General features: G+C 31.8%; 1 protein-coding gene across 1 annotated transcript; it reads right to left on the minus strand.

The window, feature by feature from the left end:
- Positions 1-169: 169 nt before the first annotated feature.
- C1GalTA (Glycoprotein-N-acetylgalactosamine 3-beta-galactosyltransferase 1) lies at positions 170-23,150 on the minus strand. Its single transcript, XM_076122044.1, has 8 exons — positions 23,015-23,150; positions 17,877-18,010; positions 11,160-11,392; positions 10,547-10,685; positions 6,170-6,266; positions 5,515-5,641; positions 4,918-5,072; positions 170-4,513 (listed from the first exon to the last, which is right to left on the minus strand). Exons 1-8 carry the CDS (start codon positions 23,018-23,020, stop codon positions 4,343-4,345), a joined length of 1,062 nt encoding a protein of 353 aa, XP_075978159.1. The 5' UTR covers positions 23,021-23,150; the 3' UTR covers positions 170-4,342.
- Positions 23,151-24,259: the final 1,109 nt, after the last annotated feature.

Raw genomic sequence — 24,259 nt, forward strand, 5'->3', positions numbered from 1 at the left:
ATCAAGTAGGGTCGGTACAACATGTTCTTTTTTCCACTCATTTCTATCAGCCGTCAACTATATCTTTACCTCTTCGATTTCCATGCACTTTTTCACACAATACATAAATTTTCGACCTTCCTCTACTCAGAGGCCTAAGGAAGTAAATAAAAAAAACATATGTACCAATTCTCATATCACGTGTTTATTCAAGAAATAAATAAACCAAATTGAGCAAAGTAATTGACAAACCAATATTATAAATAGTTTCATTCACACAAAATAATTTAATCATAAATATATTATACAGATCTCAAAGTATAAAATATTAAATATTACAGCCAATTGAAAAATATATTTTTCTAACAATTTACAGTCAATCTTCACTAGGTCTTTTTTTTATAAAAGTGCAATATTTATTTACACGAATAAATTATAATTACATAATTTTTGTGACATTCTATTCTTACATCAAATGCAAAACTATCAACATCATTAATCCTACGTATTGTATTTAGTAGCTTGACAAAACTATACATCGAGGTAAAGGATCCTAATTTCATTAATTGCAACCCGAACAAATTACAGGATGCATATAGGTCAGTAGCCCCATTTCATTAAGTCATTAACGAGCTTTGAAGACATTTAACATGAAAAATCGATAATGTATGATGTCTTTGGCCAACTCATACACGGACATCTGATTCCAAACTAATTGTACTATGATGACCAGACAACTGATAAACAAATACACGATACGAAGGCAATATTACTACCCACTTCGTCTTGCATAGTACTTCATCACAAACTAAACTGGAATATTACTTTACCTCGATATATAATACAAAATTTAGCTTCGCCATATTTGGTAACAAGGTGTGATATAAAAATGCTAAAGTTGACTTTACAACTACGTATTACTCTTAAATCTATTAAGATTCTTTGGTTGACATGATACGGGTATGTTTCATACAAGTTTTAGGCCATAGTTCTTACATATTCTGCCAATTTTACATGATTATCACAATTAAATAAATTTGAACGATGAAATGGGGTTTATTTTTTCATTATTTACAATTAAATGTGCAGAGCGCGATGTACCGATAATTCATTAGTACACGTTAATAAATAAAACGTATACGCAAAACCAAGGTATACCTAATGAGTTAAATTCAATGGAACATTCAAGTTAGGTACTTTACATATTATACATTTTCATGATTTGCCTGCTTGCACATTCTTGTTTTTATTCTGACAGTAATTTACAACAAAGACGTACACTTAAACGTACTTAAAACATACGCAAACTTTAAATACGGGCTCGCACGCACAAAAAAATATACCCGATTAAAAACTTTCTAACATAATTTCCAAATAAAAGCTATTTATCGCGATCTGCCTCTATTTTTTTCACACAGTAAAAGGCATTATTCTCTAGATTTAAAATCGTTGCACAATTTGTACGTAATTTGTATGAACACACCACGCATCAACACTTTGAGACTACGTTCAAACGGCACTGCTGTACACCGCTGCTTTGACTGGGGCATACATTACATACACTTATAAAATAAGCTATTATAACTTAAATTAAATTACTAAAGGAACGTATTTGATAAATTGAACATTTTAGTCAATATTTCTTTATAAAGGTTTCTTTTAGAAATTATAAAATAACTATGACTGTTTTCAGTCCTTTTGAATAAGTCTCGGATAGTTTATCAGTAGAAATTGTGACAGTTTGTTTCATACGTTTGGTATGGTCCAATAATTAAGTAAAGAGTCTTGGTATGCATGATATATCCAGGTTATAAGAAATAATTCTGTATATTTCCAAAATAAAGTAGCTGTATCAAACAGGCCACCGTCAGCTACATAAGTCTGCGGGTCACTGATGTTCTAAATTCTGAATGTATCCACCAGTGGCGAACTTTACATACAAGGCCTTCTACTAAGTTTAGTTTTAGTTTAGTTGGACTACATCAATTTATGTACTGGATTGGTTATCTGATACTTATTCATAAGCTGTAAAACTGATTAGTGTAAGTTTAGTTAAATTTGTTGATTTTATTGTATGATGTTGTATTTATTATAATATTATTTAAAATAATTACCTATATACAGATTTTTCATTTAAATTATCTTAAAAATAAATTATAATTGACAAGAAATGATATAAAATCGACGTTTTTAAAATTATGCGAAATTAAAGCATAATATTTGTAAATGCCGAAACACCCTGATATAAAATGAACGTTTGAACAAATTATTATTATTATGATAAATTATATCTAAATTATTATGGCAAGAACACTTAAAATAACATAACTTATTACAGGGTGGTTCTTGTGTAATTAATTGTGATCAAATTTAAAATGCAAACAAAAATATAGTTTCATTGCCTGTGGTCTTATATTATGAAAAATTTAGAGTAGTTTCCGTTAGGCAAGACTTTTGCTTAAAAGTGGTCAAAATTAAGAGAGTTCTTGAAAAAGTTTTATTTCGTAGAACATCCTTTTTATTCGTTTTTGAAGTTGGCTACACTGTAACCGAACAGGCCCACAAACAATGCAAGTCCGTTTTTTTCCAATGCACTTATTTAAATTATTATTAAATAATAAAACCTTTGGAAATCATTGGTAATATTAAATAGTCAATATAATTGACTAAATTATTGTATAAATAAATAAAATATATGCCTCACTGTTTCAATTTCATTTGCCGCGCGGAAAGCAAACAGTTCTATCTATCTACAATTAGTCTAAATTTTTATTCTGATATTACAAAATATATAAAATATTGTAAAATTACTTAACCAAAGGTGGTTAAACCAGCTGTTAAATTTCAGTTATCAATTTTTTCCGAATAGTTTATCAGCCAGTGTTAGAATCGGCTATAATTGTTGATTTGAAGTACTTTTAGGTTTTATTTACTTCATAATATCAGAATATTATAATTAAATATTACGTCTACGAATCGAAGGCAACATTTATAACTACGTCATCGGTGTCAAATATTATGCCTAAGTAAGACATTTTCAACTTAGTAACACTCATTTGGCTATTCGATATTGCCTGAATAGTTGACATTGCAGTTACAATAGACATAATAATATGTTATGTCTGTAACATAACTGTCGAATTTTAATAGCGAACCTACGTGAATTGCTACTAAATTAATGAAATATGATAATATCATAATATTTAAAGATTCCTAAGCATTTTTTAACGAAATCTGTTTTTCTACTGGAAAGAAGGGTCTCTACTTTGCGAATGTATTAATACAAACATATTTAATACATGCATGACAATCAAATTGATTGATGATTTTGAATGTATTTAACATTCAAAACCGTTTGAGTATCCTACCAAATCGGGCAATAATTCTTATAGCCAAACGAGTGTTAACAATTTCAATTATTATGCCACATATGGACAAATGAGCGTACATCTAATTATATTACATTATACAACATATACAGATATTATCTACAATTAGAACATTTACTAGATGGTAGCAGTCAAGTCGGAATGTTTCATTATGCAGTCTAAATAACAGTTTTTATTTAATTTTATTAATTTTGACACTGAATGTTAAAGACATTTTGAGGCTCTATAAACATGTATTATTAAAATGTTTGCTAAAATAAGAAATACATTTTAATAGCTTATACTATATCAAGGAAACAATGTTTCAATAATAGTAATTTACATTTTGAAAACGAATCTTCAATGGCAAACAATTTAAAATTCGGCAGATTTTTTTTCTAAGAAAAATTACACACGTTTTTGTATTATAAACTGTTTTTCCATATATTATATTCGTATGTATAGGTAAAAGACACTTGCGTATACGCCCGTGCACGTTAAATCATTTAGAGCTCTAATTTAAATTTCTTTTACATTCAGTGTCTTTCTAATAGATTTTCTAATCATCCAATAATGGATTTTAATACTCCCAATTAACTGACTGTCCACAGCTTATCGACGCAGAAACGTTTGGTGTAAAACAACTTTATGTTGAAATTTTACCCTCCATTTCTAAAAAGTGGGAATCTATCTATAAGCGACATAAAACTTCAAATACAAGTTATTGATATCGAGAAATATAGATTTCTCAATAAGTTTTTTAAGAAACGTATTATGAAAGAACTACTCCTAACTTTTTCTTATATGTTTTTTATGCTATCACTGAACGGATTTTGATTAAATTTTTTACACATAAAGTTTATAATCCAAATCACACAGAACAACAGCAATCTGTTTCACATGATCATAGTCGCGTTAAGAAACTAGCAATCCTACATAAAGTTGTTTCCCCACCCGTTTTCAATACACTATTCAACCAATACTAAACTACTTACTTAACGATTATCTAGTTCTTTAGTATCGTTTCTTAGTATTTTGGGTAACGTCCCGCTCCCGTGGGATATGCCGTACGGTCGCAAGTGATATATGAGGTAGTCTAATACGTACATCAGTTGTGGATTCACGTAGTGGAAGGAGACTGCGTGGTCGGAACAACAGTCGAGACCCTGGGGAAGGAAAACCAAGTAATTTTATAGTAAATTCTGGAAAAAAATGTTTGTTTCTATTACTAAGGTGAAGAGTTTAAGTCTTTGGTAAAATGGTTCAGTTTACAGTATTTGCATTTTAAAATATTTTCGGGTCGTTTATGTGTAAGTAGTACTTTCATATTTTGCAAATACACTTTTGAACGATAGTTAAACGTGTCATTACCAGTTTCCAAAAGTACCTTTTAACTGCTATTTAGCAATAAATTATTAAAAATAGTAAAACAAAATTGAAGCCTGACTTTATGAGCCAAGATTTAAAATACTATTTTTATTATTGAGTCTTATTTGTTAATGCCAATACATTTTTTTGCATTCTAATCTGTTTCTATATTAAAGTACTCAATGAAGAAAGTATCACTCACCTCATCAGTAGGATAGAAAATGTAGTTCCAGTACCAGAAACCTTTATCTTTATTAGGGAACAGATGGTCTTGTGGCGGGAACGGGAAGAACCGGCCACGTTTCACCTCGTCGCGGGAATCCATCGCACGGACACCTACCTTGTCCAGGCATTTACCTAGAAATTAAAAAAAAGTGGTGTAAGTGAGACGGATATGTGTGTGAGAGAGATGGCAAGTTGTATGGTAGAATGTGAAAACAGTGCGATGGAAAATTATTTATTTGTTGTTTATTTTGAATAAAGTTTTTTACTTTTTTAACTTAATAAACGGAAATTCGGGAGCTTTATAAAGTCTCAGGCAATTTGTCTCGATGTTAAATATAATTTTGAAAGCCCACACCAGGTTTGCAGTGGTTACAAAAATGATACAGTAAATAGTATTGATTTCACATTGCGTGTAAATAAACGCATTACTCATTGTCCCAGATAATAAAGCAACGAAATCTAATCACTTATTCATTAAGGTTTATTACGTATCCCGAGTCTACTATATCGTGTGAAATAAATATTATTTTCGTCATAAAATTGTATTTTTAATACGGAATTTGTTAATACATACCCATCTCAGCATCTTCAGCTCCATGATCTCCCGCGTGACAGAGATGTGGTGTAGGCAGAGCTTTGTTCACGAACCTATCGAGCGCCTCCCTACTTAGCACATAGCCTGCACCGCCGCTCATGTAACCCTGGAAATGAAAGAAATATACATAGATTGTAACAGAAAATTGTTATTCCTTTCAAGAATATTAGTAGTCTTTATGTGATCTGCAAAGAAAGCGGTCAGTTTTATATAAATGGGAAATATTTTTTAGTGTATTTTTGTTTATTCGCCATTTGGGTGCATAATACAGGTAGAGTAAGTGTCGACTAAATTCCTTAGTAACAGACCTTTTTAAAGGTAGGGTAATGCAAAACTTACTGATTAATTTATTATATGGTCATAATACCATTTTTATAAAACTTAATTTAAAAAGAATTATGATTGATTTACCCCCGGATTGCTCTGAAAAAACAAAAAGGAATTTCTATAGCATAACTTCTGTTATACCTAATGGGGTAGACAGATATTTGAAGTACACCAACGATCTTTGTAATAGGGGGCAAAAGAGAAAGAGACAATATTCTAGAGAAAAATGGCAACAACCGGTCTAGGAATCGAACCTGAGACTTCGTGACAGTGTAAGTAGTATAAAAGTATAAATAAGTTTTCTTACCTGTGGAGTAAAAGGTTTGAATCTACATCCAAAGTATATAGGATCGTTGCTGTCGTAGTCAGCCAACATGTATCTTAGATTCTCTACCACCACGTATCTGAAATCAAAGGAAAATACATCATAAGTAAATATTTACAAAACGCTTGGTTATCTAAAGTTCTCGATTTAACTCGACTCTTGAGAAATTTCTACAAACTAACCCATTTTTCAATTTAATCAAAATTATATGAGCCATATTGCTTTAGCCTTTTATATTCAAAACACAAAAGGTGAAACGGTCGTTATTTCATTCGAAAACGGCTAAATCTATTTTGATAAAATTAAGCAGGATGAAAAGACATACTCCGGTAAAGAGCAGATGGTTACGTTACGTAGTAGGTTTTTGCGATCCATTAAACCGATTTGAATAAAAGAAGTAGAATAGACTAAATCCTGGACAATTACTTAGGAGTTATTTCTACAGACCGCTTAACTTATTTAAACAAGATTATTTGACAGTGTAATAGAATACATCACAGACAGCTGTCATGTTCATAAATAAGGGTGAAGACACTGGCATCTGTAACACAGCTACGGCTAGCACAGATGTTAGGACAGTCTGTGGATATTGTAACAGATTTTATGTCAATAAAATAATTTTGATTTGATTTTTTTTTTCGAACTACATGATATTCTTTCACGAGCAGACTTGCAGGCATTAACAAGTCTGTCATAAGTCATTATTATCCTCAACAATTAGTAACGCATAATATTTAGGATTAATTTCTGCGTTAATTCGAACACGCCGTGTCGTTTTACGTTAATTAACACTAATTGCACTAATTACTTAGCATTCGTTATAGTTTAGCAAATACGATTTATTATACGTTATTGTTATCGAACATGTTTTTCTTCTCTTAGTTAATAGCCTTAAAAATATTATGTTCTGTATAAACGTTATGTAAGTTCGATTCCCAGATCAATTAGTTACCCACACGGTATACATGGAACTCTATTCTTCTCCTTCTCTAGTCTTCGCTGCCTGTCATCTCAGGCTGTATGTCATGAACCGTGATAGTAAGACAGTTGAAATTCACAGATGATGTATAGTTGCTGCTTTCACAAAATAATAGAATCTATACTACTATTATAAAGCTGAAGAGTTTGTTTGTTTGTTTGTTTGTTTGTTTGTTTGTTTGTTTGAACGCGCTAATCTCGGGAACTACTGGTCCGATTTGAAAAATTCTTTCAGTGTTAGATAGCCCATTTATCGAGGAAGGCTATAGGCAATATATCATCACGCTACGACCAATAGGAGCAGAGTACCAGTGAAAATGTTACAAAAACGGGGAAAATTATGATTCTCTTATGTGACGCAAGCGAAGTTGCGCGGGTCAGCTAGTAAAGAATATTAAGAGATTTTTTTAGGGGGCTTCTGTGCAACAAAAGCGGTTTTGTTGCCATTTTTATGCCGAGTTCGACACGCGCTTGATCGTCTATTTTTATTATATTATATTGTGTTAAAGTACTACAACATTGTATATTCTTATTCATAATAATATATTATTTATCAAACGGAAATAGTTTAACACGGTCCCGACGAACAATAGCGTAAATGCCTATTCAACACATTTTATAAAATGCTACTTAAAATGCACACACAGTTCGGAAATGTGCAATTTTATATTAAAATTACATGCATTTTTTGATCTAGATAAATAGGATTTCATTAAATGATAAAAACTGAGTGTTCTATTATAATTATTAACGGAAAGGCCATATAATGCATAGGGACTACTCAAACAAAGATCATAAATTAAATAATACTTTTTGGTATTACAACACAATTTTATGCAGTAAAAAAAATACCACCGTTTAACACAATGAATTTACTCAGAAAATCGGTCTTAAATCACAGGTCCATCTTTCACAAGTTGGCCGAAACGTCAAGCAAACCAACGCAACGCAAGCTCAAGTTAATTCCCGTATAATGTCAAACAAATACCGTCCTTCATGTTATAAGACCTTGTCTAAGAACAGCAAATGAATAAATTTGTTAAACGTATGAAAGGTTGCAATCTGTGTATTTGCATGAGAAAGCATATAACACCCTTATTAGATACGGTTGAAATCTTTACAGTGTTGTGTTATTTAAAATATGTGTTAGTTTTAGAAGAGATTTTGTTTATACATTGTCAGGTTTTGCAAACTATGATTACTCTAATTACGTTAAGAAATAAGTGATAATAATACTCAAAATACTACTTTTACCTTCTATCAATAAGAAGTATTAAATTAAATATATAATATCACGCTTGTTATACTCGAAGGTGTAGGCACTGGTGTATGAAACACATTTCGCCATTAACACTGTTAGTCCCATATAATAGGGGTCAGCCTATCGTCAAATCGCGACTTTTAAAATATTCCAATAAAAATTAGAATAGCACTTTCCCCGACTCGGGAAACAAAGCAGTCTAATACCTAATATTACCAACTAGATCACAAAGTTTCAGCTATTTCAGAGTAATAACGTAACAAACATACATTTGCATTTATAACAACGGATATTAAGTATAGATTATAATAATACGTGTAAATAATCAGTCAAGGCCGCCGGGACAAAAGACTGTTATCTATGGATGAACTCTACATATACTGGGTTATTTATTTAGTAGGTTAAGGATGACAGATAAACTTACAGCGTGGATGTTGGAACAGAAATATAGATTTTAGTTTTGTAATTTTAGACTAGTTTTACAGCCTAAGATAAAATACAGTAGGCCTAGCACGAAAACTTGCGAAAGTGTTCGTATCGAATACGATGCCAATTTGCATGGAAATTGATAAAACGGCCTAATTTTAGAAAAACTAATATTCATGTTTAAGTTCAAATCGAAAGCATTTGTCAGTTTAACAGAACATCAAAATGCCCAAGACAAAATAAGAAATCGGCAGTACGAAGTACGAATCTTTGATTTGACATACTGGTAACGTAAAATTCAAAAGCTATCGACGAGTTGTTCGTGCTTGAGCTACAGATCTGTTTAGCCGTTTATGTTTAAAAGACAGACAGACTAACACACTTAGTAACATTTATTCTATCTTATCTGTCTGCCGTCTCGATTTTACGAAAAGCTAATCTATTAATTTCGACTAGATATAAATACACGTGTAATTTTTTTTACGGTTATCATTTTTCTAACTTTATAAATCTTGTATATGGTGACCAGACTACTGATGAACATACGCATGGATTTATTTGTTCTAATCTATTCATATATGTAAAAGAAAGTGGTGTTAGTTACTCCATGTATAACTCAAGAACGGCTAAATCGATTGAGTTGAAAATTGGTGTAGGGGTAGCCAGAAGACGGCCATAGGATACTTTCTATCCCGTTCGCCCGCGTATGTACCAGGTATTTAAGAATTATGTTTTATGGAGAGAAAAATAAAGCGTGAGCGGAGCTGCGCGGGTCAGCTAGTACCGATATAATACATTAATGCAAATTCATAACAACAAAGTAAGTTTCAAAAATATTGAACATTACGGAACATAATTTAAAACTAAAATTGTTTACGATGAAAGATGATTCAGTGTTCCATTTCTCCGTGCATTATCTCAAAGTAAGAGGTCTTACAAAGTTGACCTAACACTTGACACTAACAGTAACAATACAACATTGATTATAAAACTACATTATAACAAGTAAAGATCATATTTACTAATGTACTTATTTATCTTCATCGATTTGTATATCCTGCAAATATTTATCAACTAGCGGACTGGCCCGTCTTCGTCTTCGTATAGTACAATTTTATCCCGTTGACTCTATTCAAATTTAATCCTTGTCCCGACAGTTACAAAAACATTTAAAAAAATATCATATTTAGTTAAGTTGTTCAAAAGTTATGCGCGTACGTACATTTCGGTGATACTTTTTTTAGATACATAAGTTCATTAAGACAGACTACTTGTCAAATCAGCTATCATGCACTGTACGTATGTATGTCCTGAAGTGATGGTAATTAATTTGTGAAGTCAAAAAATCTATGTACTGCACAGCAGCTCTCAAATTGGCGAATACTTAATTTCAACTGAGACAAAACTTAAAACTTTATTGTTCTACAACTTAAAAGAGAACCTTGGCATGCACAATTCTAGATTACATTTAATTATCGGGTGTATTTCTAATCGTAGCTGTATCAAACAGACCACCGTCAGCTGCATAAGTCTACGGGTGAACGATGTTCAAAATTCTTTTGGTATATCCCCTGCAGCCGAAAACTTTGTATACAAGGCTCTCTACTATGTTGTTGGACTATAGACCCGCTAATTAAACCGAATAGCATATCACATCAAAATTTCTATAAACAAAGCCATTACTAAAGACTTACGTATCATCATCAGCTTTAAGGAACCAGTCAGCTTCTCTTCTGTGATGTTCGTACACGTATCTGAAGGCAGCCTTCGTCTTCGCCCACAAGTAATCGCGACCTTCGCCAACTGGTAACTTTATTGCTGGAAGCTCGGGATCTGGAACATGCAAGCATAATTAATTTTGTAATGTACTGAAATTTCAGGGTGTAAATATGAAGCTTATAGGAAGAGGCCTTTGCCTAGCAGTAGAATAAAAAAGGAATAGGAAGATATCAGTATCAGAAATAAACAGTGACTCTATTTCATTTAAACAGATTATAGTTAGCAAATAGCAACCACTATGCCAAAAATAGTTGCCGGCTTGGTTATTTCCCAAACAAGAAAAGTATATTCATTGAGAGGAGGCGCGCGACGGTATGGACCTCACCACGCTATATATACAGGGGTCTGTCAATTTATTTTTTATTTAAATCTCCATTATATTTGACAAGTTTCTTTAAATAAATAACACAATGGATCTCGGCCCATTAGAATTATTACGTAGATTGATCAGAATATTCTCGTTTTGTTCCAGAGAAAAATAATTCCCATATCTACTAGAAACAAATCCATGAATTTTCATATCCTTACCTTCTGCAGTGCTCATAAAAATGAGCTTATTGCACCGTTTCCCCCACGTAGCTTTCACATGTTTCGCTTTGGCTTCATGGCTCTTCGGTTGCGTCATAATCCAGCACAGAACCCTGACTTTCTTGGACAGCTCCACGGCCAGGGTCCTGTCTTCGTCTCTGTGGGCCGGCTCATCGTTGCTGTGCTCTCCAATGGTTATTATTGGATGCCTGTCCAGATCTCTTACGGATTCCCTAGAAAATTTTACAGGGTGAATTTTTGGAGTCAATTTTCATGAGATTTAGTTTTTGATGGAGGTGAATATAAAGAATGTGGTTTAGCGAAGGATATTACTTTTGGAGGTTTTGTAAGTATGTCCATCAATTTGACTCTTGAGCGAAAAATCTATTTATGATTTCGATAGTAGAAATTGATGCTGTTAAGTAAAGGACTGAACAAAATAAAAAATCAATTCGTCTTTTCTAATGTAAATTTTACGACCAGATATCAAATAATTTGTGAAAGCGCTGCTATAAATCTTGATTATTAAACAGCAAATATCTTAAGATTACAAAGATAAAGTTAGTGAATGATAGTAATTAATGAATACCCAGAAATAAATAATGAAAAAACCCCATCTACCAAATAATCAAGCTTATAAATAAAATCAATATTTTTTAAAGTAAATATTGATAAGCATTACCATTACCAAGCCATAATACAGTACTCTGAATAAAGGCATACGATGCTAAATATATCTACATATTCAGTGCAAAAAAGGCGTAACAGATCAAACATTCATTACCACTTAAGCCATTATTTTATTGGTAGCGACTAGCGTATCATTGTCCTTTAGGATACAAGCTTTTGGGAAATTGACCTTACAACTGTCAATTACAGTTGCAAGAGAAAGTCTTTTTGGATACCCGAAGGCTATGTAATACGACCACTGAAAAGCATCTCGATAGCTGATCAACCTGTGGGTGGAATCTTCTTGCTTCTAATGGATGCAGTTTCCAGTGGAAAGAAAAGCTAGATTTATTTCAGGAACCTCATACTTTTCCATGGCCGTAAAGAAGGTTTGTATAATAATATGATCTAACGCTTTCCTTCCACTGAATATGAGATTTTGAAATACCAAAGCAAAATAAGAGCATTGCCAATATATCCCAAAGCACCTTAAAATATGAAAGAACTTAGCTTAGAATATACTCTACTTTTTGCATCTCTACTTATTCCGATCACCACATACCACAACGAAAGCATTTTTCTACATTGGCGTCGAAAGATATAGATTCAGTTAAAGACAGGCACAGGACTAAGGATTTTTTTTTAAGGAAAGAGGAATCTTTGTATTTATATGTATAGTATCTGTCTTGTTCCTAGTAATTGGCTCGTAAGCTTTGGTCGGTTATACAGTGTTGTCACTTTCAATCAATTTTAAAACGGTTTATGAGTGAAGAAGACAAAACATCTGTGTTTGCTAATCAGAGCTCAGACGACTGGTATTTAGCAATTTCCTTTGCAGTGATAACATAGTAATTAGAAAAAGATGGATAAATATGATACCTATCTCTACTTTCATTGATTTATTATCCTGCGGAAATCTAATCGCATAAAATGTAGTTTGTATTAAGTATGTAAGAGTTTTCATCTAAGACTTACGTGCCCCGATTCACTTCATGTCGATGTCACTTCCTACACTGTGATTTTGCCGTTTAAGCGTAGAAGCGTAAAAGATGTTTAGATATACTTAAGATGTTTATATTATTTACTCTTAATTTGTTTAATTATTTTGGTTAGTAGGTATAGAATAGTTAAGTAATGTGTATCAAGGAAAATGGTGGCTCAAACGTAAATTTTACCTCACTATTGTTTTAAAGGGTAAAATATTGGCCTCCAGTCAAAACAATTAATTCCCACAAGTAAATATTATGTAAACTATTATACCTACAATGTATGAAATACACCCACGTTTGGCCATAAATATTTTTTTAATGTCATGTGATAGAGGGCGGGCATATAGCCATATATCAGGCCACCAACTCCCGGGGCACTATTGAGAAATAATCTAACTAAATTAGAAAAGACCAAGCACATAGGCAAAAGTGTGTGTGCTTAACCTACGCACTTTTTGCTGGACCCGGGAATCGAACCCGGGACCTAGCCTATTAGCAGCAGCATACACTACGCCCAGACCACAGAAACAGTAAATTATAATTTCAATGTAAACATTTTTTCGACAGTTCAACAAAGCAGCAGATAGTCGATTTTAAAAGTTAGCTTACTTGTCGACTTATGATAGTTCATACCCGATTATCTTTGATAAAACTTAACGACTGTTATTTTAGTTGACAACAACCGGCAACTTTCAACATGCCTTACGAAGCATGGAGAAGCGAAGCTTAAATTTCATAAGCTGAATATTTTCTATACTGTTTGAATCCTAAGTCGAACAAAGTGACTTGTACTTTTTTTAATTTGATGTAGATTATTCTCAATAGTAACCCGAACTTTCTAGCGTGCCCGGTAAGTAGCAATAGGCTCGCCCTCTTTTACATGGGACTAACGTGACTGTTAATGGCGAAACGTGAATGTTATGCTATATCTTCTTGTATAACAGCCGTGATGTTATGTACGTAAGATATAGCAGAAGAATAATGTAAATATATTGCATGAAATATAATAACATAGATTTGAATACAAGCAAGGTGACAGAAGGTCGTCTTAACAGTCTATGAAACATTTCAATATTTTCAATACAGACACGGAAACATAAGTTATTTAAACAATACACTTAATATATTCAAACTTGATGGTATTTTCTCAATATCGGTCTTAAAGAATGATCTATTGATATGAGGGAACAATACCCTTTTACTTCAAAACATCATATTACAATGTGAAAGTAAATCGTGACTTGTTTTATACGGAACCAAGGATAATGTTAGCATAATAATCCTTACTAGCACGCGCTATTTAGTCTTGTAGAACTGAACAAAGGATATTTTTCAGGATAAAAAAAAATAGAATAGAAACAACTGTCTTTGTATCTGTATCTGGCTGCCGATCATTCCAGATTTATAGGTAAAAGCATTTTTGGTTTTTCTAATCCATATTAGAATATTTATCAATAAGTTTGGTAATGTGCCCAGTCTATAGCAAAAAGCTTGGCCCTATTGCATGTATTATGATTGGGAACGTGTGTGTTTCTCACATCTCTGCCTACACCATCGAGTAGAACAGGCGTGATGTCATGTATGTATGTAGAGGTAAAACAAGCGACGTAAAGACAGGAATTCGGATGAAAGAGGCGTAACAACGATTGTGTATTTACGTAAATGAATTAATACTCTGCCTAAATGCAAAAGTAATTCTGTCTGTTCCTGATTTTCTAGGAAAAATGCTTAACCAACTTAATTCAAATTTAGCAGTTAAAAAGAACTCTAGCTACTAAATAATGTTCGTTCAGGTGAAGCCAGCGAATGCTATTTTCAAATAAATTTATCAAAATGTAGAGCACTATCAATCGGCACACCAAAGTTAATTAAGGGTAACAGTTTTGCATATCTTTTTCCTCTTGGTATTTTACATATAATAATATATTAAGCTTATCATATCCTCCTAAATAGCGAATTGTGTTTAGAATATTTGGTTCGTACATCATTTTATGCTTCAACATTTAACCGATATAACGGAAAATTTTGGTACGTCTTGGCATCAAGTACCAAAGTTTCAATATCGAAGATAGTTAAATGCTTTTTAAGTGCAAATCTATACATAATATTAATTATTTAAGAAGAAACCGCGAAAAAAAATTTATAATCTGATAATACGCCTTCTTCCTACAATGATACTTGATAGGCAGACACCAGAGAACGTCACTTGGTACGATCTTTACAAACTTCCCTTGCTTCATTGACATCCACACATTTATTCATACAAGACAAATACCTACATATTTTGGTAATTTTGGTTGATTTATTCGCATTAAAGAATTTTTACTTTATCCTCGATATCGCTGTATCATCGGACAGGTGATACAATGGTATCATTTTTAATTCACGAAGATAATACTTGATTCTTCTTTATCAACTTATCGTAATTTATAGTTTCTGCGAAACAAATATTTAACTTATTGCTTGTGAAATCGTTTTAAAGGCGCTTTTATGCTTTTTGTTTCTAACTGACTAATAACCTTGTTATGAAAAATAAATAATGGATGGCTGTATGTGCCTCATTTTTGTTCTCTCATCCAGAGTTTAAAGTTCGTGAACCTTAACGAAGTCCAGGCCAATTTCATGGACCCTCTGCATTGCCGAAAAAACGTACTAAAGAAGTCAGTGTTCACTTGCTGGGATTTATTCTTATGCTTGGCAAAAAAAGCCAATTTCCAAGGTAAAACTGTCGCCCCCATACATACTCCCGCGGACTCCTCAGGAGTCCACAAATTAAGAAACACTGCCATAACACTTTTTCTTCCATACTGATGTTACTTTAGCCAGCAATGTAAGTGATTTTGACAATTCAATCGATTCAAATTCGATAAAATCTTAGAATTCTGTATTTTCCGACTATATGCACGATGTTCCACGTATAAATAAGGCCCTAACTGATAAAAACGACTCACGTCCTTATCATATTAGTCACAATCACAACAATGATAGTAAAACATACTTTATCGAACCGCATGATACATATTGATTATATTATCATTCCATAATAGGGATGACGACTTCTTTTTTTTATCCACCTGGTAGATTGTAAAAAAATATCATACACATATTTTTTACATCAAGGAACATTACAAAGCATTACGGAGTAGGAGACGACTAATGACGTCACGTTGTTGTACATTTTCTACTATAACGTGACGTCATGCAACTTTTCAACTCAATGTATCGCCGTAATTATTTGATTTTATACAAAAAGACAAAAATACGTGTACGATATTTTTTTACAATTTACCAGATGGACAAAAAATAAATAGTCGTCGCCCCTTTTTTATATACTGCTTGTAGATACTGTAAAGATGATAAAGGACAGATAAAAATATGGTAGAAACGACTGATTTACCGATATTCAGTTATTTGATAAGCCGGTCTGATATTCAATGTATTCGAGTCACTTATCTTGGACTTCCGTTGCGACATTAATTTAGTTTAATCTGTAATTTTTCCTTAAGATAATCGGGCAGGAAATAGCAAAGGTATTGAAAATGGGGAATTGTTCGATTGATGCGTGGATGTTATTGATATGTAGTACTTCGGCGACGTTTTAAAATAACTGAAATAGATTTGGGCATATTTCTGCCTGACGTAGATATAGATGATAATTATCTAGATTTAATAAACATTTGATCAAGAAAATCGAGTGGAAAGAAAAGGGCTCTTTGCCATGTAGTCTGAAGAAGGCTATAATAACAAATTATTTCACGACTAAGATAATAAATGCAAAGAGAATATTTCTGATAGGGGTTAAGTCAGAATTAATAGCGAATTTCATACTATATAAATTATAGGTAACAATTATCGCCAACCAATCGATTATAAACATAATAATCGTCAATTACCTTAATTTTGTACGTAATATAACATTTTATGTGCCATAAACATTTTATTGCAACTATTTGAATTGAACACTACTTTCTTAGACTCAAGTTATACTAGTTAATTAGTTCAATAGATAAAGAGAATAATTAAAGTTAAATACACAAAATTAATTCAGTTAATTTTACAAGAAACCAGTTTTTATCATTCGTCTGAAAATTGCTGAAAGAAATTACATTGACGAAGGAGAATATTTTAAGTAAGTATCTTAATTAAATAGTATATTGATTTTTACAGAATAAAGCTCAACCTTCATGTAAGTTTAATTTTAAATTATTATCTACAAAAATGTTTTTCATCTGATACACTAATTTTTTTAACTAGTAAAAGCTAGTTAGAATCTTGGGTTCAAAGGATCATTATTTGAGGTCATTATTAAATTTATGTAAAAATGTATCATTTAGTTCATAATTTGGGCCACGAAAACATAGTTTTATAAAATGTTACTAAAAAAATAATATGTAACGTTCTGTAAAAATCAAAATACTAAATACGAAGAACCGATGTATCTATCTATAGATATAAATAATGTAAATATAAATAGTATTATCTGACTTCGAAGAGGTGGGTTTGTAATGCTAGTATTATATCACTAGTCGAGTAGTTTACTTAAAGATAACCGTAGTACTTATCCATATTGCAACATAAATAGAATAATATTTAGAACGCCAAGCAATTTTATATTATAAATACCACTGAATATTCAAAAACAAATATTACTAGGATTAAAATGTAAAGTTCCAAACTTAAAAAAAAATACCAATCTTTGATTCCAAAAAAAGTAATTGCTACTCACGTTTAAACACGTATAATTTTGTCCAAAATGTGTAATACTTAAAAAAAATATATTGTTATCGTAGTAATTACGATAGCTGACATATAAATTTAGGTATTGAAAATGTGTCACAGGTATTAAATTTATAAGACGTATGCATACAGCAAGAAATATTTTACAAATTAATTAATCATAAATAAGTTAAGTACATGGTGTTACCCGAATTATTCTTATTTATAACAACAAAAACACTTAGCTCCCAAACATACCATGCACGTTACTCATGCAATAGCGCGAAAAATTAAAAATAAAAACAAGGCGACATGCAAAAGAGCGGATAGAGTTAAAAGTTACCTGTTGTAGGTCTGCCAAGCAATATCTCGTGTGAATCCAGTCGAGGTTAATAGTATGTATGCAAAACTAAATCCAGCAGATATCCCAATCACCAATGTTAAAAAGAATCGTCGGCCCATCACCCGTCCTTCAGCCTGCACAGTATACATTTCTTACAAAACAATTTACGCGCGAACTTTTGACAACTACTTTTTTTTAATTTTTTTTTTCACAGCGTGTCTACGCGACGAGTCGCCGATGCGGCCTTACGCTATCTGCATTCCAAAGTAATTAGAGTTGTCAATACGTTGAGGTAGAGATTATTTCGAGTGCGAGATATAAAAGTGAGTGTTAATATGTAAACGTTCGCATTCGCACGAGTGCCGTTGATAACAATTGTGAGTTATGGGACAGTTATACTGAATAACGTACACAATATGGTCGCACAACCATAGAATATAAATAATATTGTTCTTTAAACATTTACACAAACACATCTCTAATAGAAAATATACACGTTCTTTTAATCTAAATAATAACTGACTTTCCTAATAGGCAAGCTTGCACTACGAACGGTAACAAAATACTGGCACTAAAATGAAGTTCTCGCACTTTTACCTTTTTTTATAGTTAAAAAAAAACAAATATGGGAACCGCAAAACGCAATTCAAAATTTTTCTTCAGGTATTTAACTAGTCACAAATTTTACAAACGTGAGAAAAACTATGACTATTTTTAATAACAAAGCTTGTATGCGCATTCTATGTTTCACGAATTCTGAAATTGGAAACGCTGCAGTCTATTTCAGTATTTCTGTCATGATTCCTAGTATTATAAGTGTCTCATCGGTGTGATTCAGATTCAGGTCGAGTGTTTGTTATTTACGATAACACGGGAAAATCAAAGGAAAAGCGAATAGACCACTCCGTATTCCATTACGTAAATTAAATTTAGAAGTAGGCTATACGATATATCTAATCCAGTATATGGTAGAAAATCAATATAATTGACCTGATATTTTGTTAGAATATTGCAGATTTATAAATGAAAAATGATAATTTACATGTTTCAAAACTTTAGGAATAAAAAATCGCCATTTTCAAGGGCACAAATTTCGGGACTTGATAACTATTTTATGTGACAACGTGTGTGTGTTTGAATGGACCATACGGGGAAATCTGACACTATGGGTGATAATTTTAACAAAGATAACAAATCGTTTTTGTCACGTAAAAACTAATGAAAAGGGCCGATTGATGCCAAAAAATTTCTTTAAGTCAGTTCAAGCTCTTTTCATTTTTTTTTTCGCATTTTCTCTCGCTCTCCCTAATTAAGACAAACAAACAAGGTACATACACGCATTACTTTAGAACGCAGACGTCTCGAAACATCTTAAAGCAGTTAGGTACATAATCATCGCATAACTGTCTAATATAACAGTAACTAATCTGCCTGTCTATATCAATTGTATATTCCCGAGACAAGTCGTTCATATTGCGCTTTGAGTGCTTTGACCATGCACATAGACCACACATCTATCGACCAATTGGACTCATTGCTGTGGAGCTGTCCTACTTCTAACTAGTGATGTTATAGATACGGAGTTTCGGTTACAGTGTATATTATAGTCCGACAACTTAGTGGAGAACTTTGGCGTGAACGATTCTTCTAGATTATAACGAATAAGTAATAAGTACTATGTATGTCCATAATAAGGTCGAGTCAAATCATGAATTTTGTATCTCTACTAAGTTGTTGGACTTTATGAACATTACTTCTGTTTGAGATACGGTTTCGGATTCGGAATTATTTTGGATTATTCGTTAGTTTTGGATAGTTTCAATCACGCATATTAGATTTGGAAGATAAGAATAGTAAAGTAAAAAAAATAAACATTCATTTCGTGATAACTGCGTCTATCCGATATCCGAATTTATCTGAGACTTTTATAACGAATATGATGTATTAATTACGAATATCCGATAGTTTCGGTTACGGCTTCATTACATCTCTGTTTCAAACGTACCCAGTTAACGTCGATTGTTGATTTAAATAAAAACTAGATAGCATACATTGTTTAAATTAACTTCAATATATTCGGGAACTGTATACAATGTTTCTATTGATTTTATTAAACTTTTAAACGAGCGTTGATAGACGAATTGAAAACACATTGTTTCTTTCTTTGATTAAATTAAAATACTGTTGTTTAATAAGAATAGGGCTATAAAATAATGTTCAATAACATTATTTTCTTTTCAATTTATGGGTCTGATTTAAAACAGATAAGACGCAAGTATTTTTTTTACTAGCCTAGATCTTTCGGTGACGTAAAAGGGAAATAAACAATAAGAAATCATTTGGATAAACTAACCAACAAATAATACATTACTTCTCTATTCTTTGGTCACTAAAAAGTAGAACAGTCTGTGAGTTAACATTTATATTAACTATACTCCTCTACACTTCCTAATGAATCTCCATACCCTTTCAACTTTTTACGCTCAGTAGTTTCAGCTGTGCGTTGTCCATCACTCAGTAACGGAAGAGTTATATATTGATTGTTCCGCAACAATCAGCATAAAATCTAGATTACTATAAAAAAAAGTAAATCAATTGACTCAAAACGTACCACACTAACAAGTTGCGTATACGTAGACCTCAGCATTTTTCTAATTCGTTCTCAAACGGTCACTTGTCACCCACCCGCTAACTACAGCACACTAAACATGTAACTGAGACATTACGATCATCAAACGCCTTGTATATTTGTTTACCAATTTCACTATTTGTTTTTCTACATTCACTGCCAGATCAAGATGTTGTCATTTTACAAAGAATTTGTAAACTATTGAAGAGATTTTTGTGTCACGTAACAACGACTACATTATGCAGAGAATATTATCTAATAAGACTAATACTGTACTGGAATGAATGCGAATTTTAGTTTTATTTGCTTGACGTTTTGGCGCAGGTTACACTGGCTGTTGTCGCGAGCAATCAGCAAGAATCAGTTTTTTACAGTATAATATTACACCGAAGGGAGACCCTTTCTAAGCAATGGGACAATAAAAAGAATGTAGTTGAACAATGCAACGTGAAAGTTTCAAGTCATGCCTACATTTTCGTCTATACTATATATTCACTACAAGATTTTTAAAACGAAAGTCCCAATAAATGTGATATAGGTACACTCGTTTCACTTAACTTGACGGCAAAAATAAAGGTCTATTTCTAGAGTTTAAAGTATTTTACAACATAACTCAAGATGTATCGTTTTAAATGTCTCTGTCACGAACGTGGTTTATGAGTTCAAAGGCAAAGTTCAGTCGCTCGGAACGATACGATGTTTAGAATTTTGGTTTAAATTAAAATACTGTTGAACCGAGCATTCCTTGGTATGTTTATTTCGAAACTAAAATAATACAAATGTATGTTTGAATCGTAGGAATACATACTACTCCTTTTGACTATGTTTATTAAAATATGGAATAATTACGTCTTCAACTTAAAACGATATGTTACGTAATTTATTGTAAAATGTTAGAAGCATGTTATTACGTTTTAAATTGTTAGATTATGTTTATTTTATTTTTTAGGCCTTACGTAAAATTTTGCAACTGGTTAACTTACTGTGCTTAGTTGATAATTCTTACTACATTTTTTTTGCATTTTGAAAATAACAAACTACCTATAAAATTGTTTGCTTTTGGAACCTCGCCAGTAGATCTTAAACTATTTTCTTTTTTTTTTGAAGACAATTTGTCTGATCATCTTCTGGACAACGATGGTGATCCACAATCTTGGAGTGACATTTATTGTACAAATACATCAAGAATATTTTTCATCTTTTTACTAAGTAATGCTAATGGCATTATTATACAACATACAGTAGGTTCTATGATTTGTTTAATTAAGTATATAAATAATAATATAGAAATAATAAATGATTAAATACATACATTTTTGTTTTTCTCAAGATCATAAGTAGTGCATTCAAGCATGGCTTGTATTGACATAGTTCTATCAAACTGTTTGTCAAAATTGACTTAAATAATTAACAAAACAAAATCATTTTACGCATGACAAACTGCTAGCGTAGTTGGATAAATATTGTGATTTTTATCACAATTCAATTATACGCATTGCACATTGACTTTAACGGCAAATTGGTATGTAAGCGTAGTCACAAAAAGATATTTCAGATTATTAAGCGATTGTTTAAACTTGTAATGTTAAATCTTAATGTTAAGTATTTGATTTACAACAAGATTGCCAAGTAGCTACCAGTAATAAAAGGAAGGGAATTCCAATTTTTACCCAAAGTTAAAAGTACCTAATTGATAAGCAATATCAAAAAACATTTTTTAGCCTCTACAAGCAAAAAATGTACTTTTGAACTAACAAAAAGGGATTAATTAAGACCGTAATTGGCAATCAAACTTTATACTGCAACCATTAACAAAAGCGTCACATAAATGAGTTGATAAGAAATTTATTGCTTACTTACTACTGAAAACCTTTACTATGCAGGCATTTAATTGTACAATGGCAGTCTTGACCATAAATTGAGAACGCTTTTTTTTCTGAGCCACAATATTTAAAGCCTTTTTTTAACAGGATAAGCTAGCAATGTAATATTTATTCTGTAATGTTCTGCTTAGTGAATAAATGTCTCAAATAAGTTGTTTTATGAATTTATCATATGAGTTATGAAATTACTGATAAGGACCATATGTCACAGAGTAGATAATTCTTTAATTTAGTTTTGAGCTTTTATAATACAGATATTGTTTGAAACACTATACCTATTTTGGTCAGATGTAGTAATCTTATAGGAAACCGTTAGTAAAAAAATCTGTAAAATTGAATATAGAAGAGATACAGCGACCAAAGCGATTCGTAGTAGAAAAAAATATTATATTTAAGAGGCGAATTTAAACACTGAATGAAAACTAGTTCAACCCAAAACCTCTTTACATGTTTTGTGATAATTAATTACAACTACAACCCTATCTGTTACATGAATTAGTATCTTGTTACATTGAAAACACTACTAGTTTGTATATTAGGCCTCTAACAAGTTAATTACAAGTAATAACAACATTAATTTGTTCAACGCGACGACATCTTATGTGATAATACAGAAGGTCGCTTACCGTCATCGTCGTAGATTATTTTGTTCTTTTGACTAGAAACAAACGCACATTTTGATCATAACGTTAAATTTACTTTGTTCACTATTTCATAATTAAAGCGATAAAATGTATAACACAGCGTTATCATCAACAGCGGTGCATGTCAATAAAATAAATCAAATGTCAAATTGTCAAGTGGCTTGTCAAACCAACATTAGAATCTGCGTTTGAAAATAAGGCTTTTGCGTTCATAATATCTTCGTCATGAGTCATCAGACTGCGTTCCAGCCCAGCTACTCACTAAATATTATACATGAAGGAAGATAAGTTTAATTGCCAATGAAAATTATAAAATTCTAGTTTCTATAGGTATTATCAAATTTTATATAGGTACTTAAGAATAATAAAAAAAAATATGTTTGAATAAGTGCATAAATAATTGAAATAGAGGTATGTTCCAAATATGATTCGTATTAATGTTTAACTGTAAAGCGGACTTACATTTTGCAAAGCGAAAATGCAAGTCCGCTTTACAGATAATATTTAACTGTAAAACGGACTTGAATTCAATACTAGAGACTGGACACAACGCAGAATTCTGAGATAAACCCGGATTTCTTGGCTACCCTGTATTCTTGTAATTTATAATAGGTACCTACTGTGGAAATGGTTAGCTCCAACAAAAGGAATTAATATTTTTTTATACGTTGTACGTATTAACACAAAAACCCCTCACAAGTACAAATATATCTCCTTAAACATATGTGATTTGTTTCCTAACACATCTCAATTTATATTTTAGTCGTAAATATCTACAATGTAAAGGCAGACACATTATGCTCCAGTTTCTTTAGTATGTGTATAGGTATAGCGCACTAATCATTAAATCAATTGGAATTCAATATAAGGGGGGCCCACATTAGGATGCAGTTTTAAATATTGGAGATGCATAACTTACTGGGAGAATATTTGAAAATAAAAATAAGATATAATGACTATAAAAAAATAACTAGGTACCTAGTTTTATTTTGAGATCCTAATATATTATAGTTTATAGAGGTAAAGCCTATCGATTGGTAAAATAATATAGTGGTAAAGAAATTTATTCTCGTTAAGTATAAGAAACAGTACCTAATTATTTCATAGAATTGTATGCTGTTCATAATTTTTTAGAATCTAGGTAATTTTGTGATGGTCTTTAGGTCAAATTTTTATTAGGTAGGTAGGTACCTATTTAAATGTTTTAGACTATGAGACTGGAAGCCA

The sequence above is a fragment of the Anticarsia gemmatalis genome, chromosome 13 (genome assembly GCF_050436995.1).
Source record: "Anticarsia gemmatalis isolate Benzon Research Colony breed Stoneville strain chromosome 13, ilAntGemm2 primary, whole genome shotgun sequence".
NCBI classification, from domain to species: Eukaryota; Metazoa; Arthropoda; class Insecta; order Lepidoptera; family Erebidae; genus Anticarsia; species Anticarsia gemmatalis.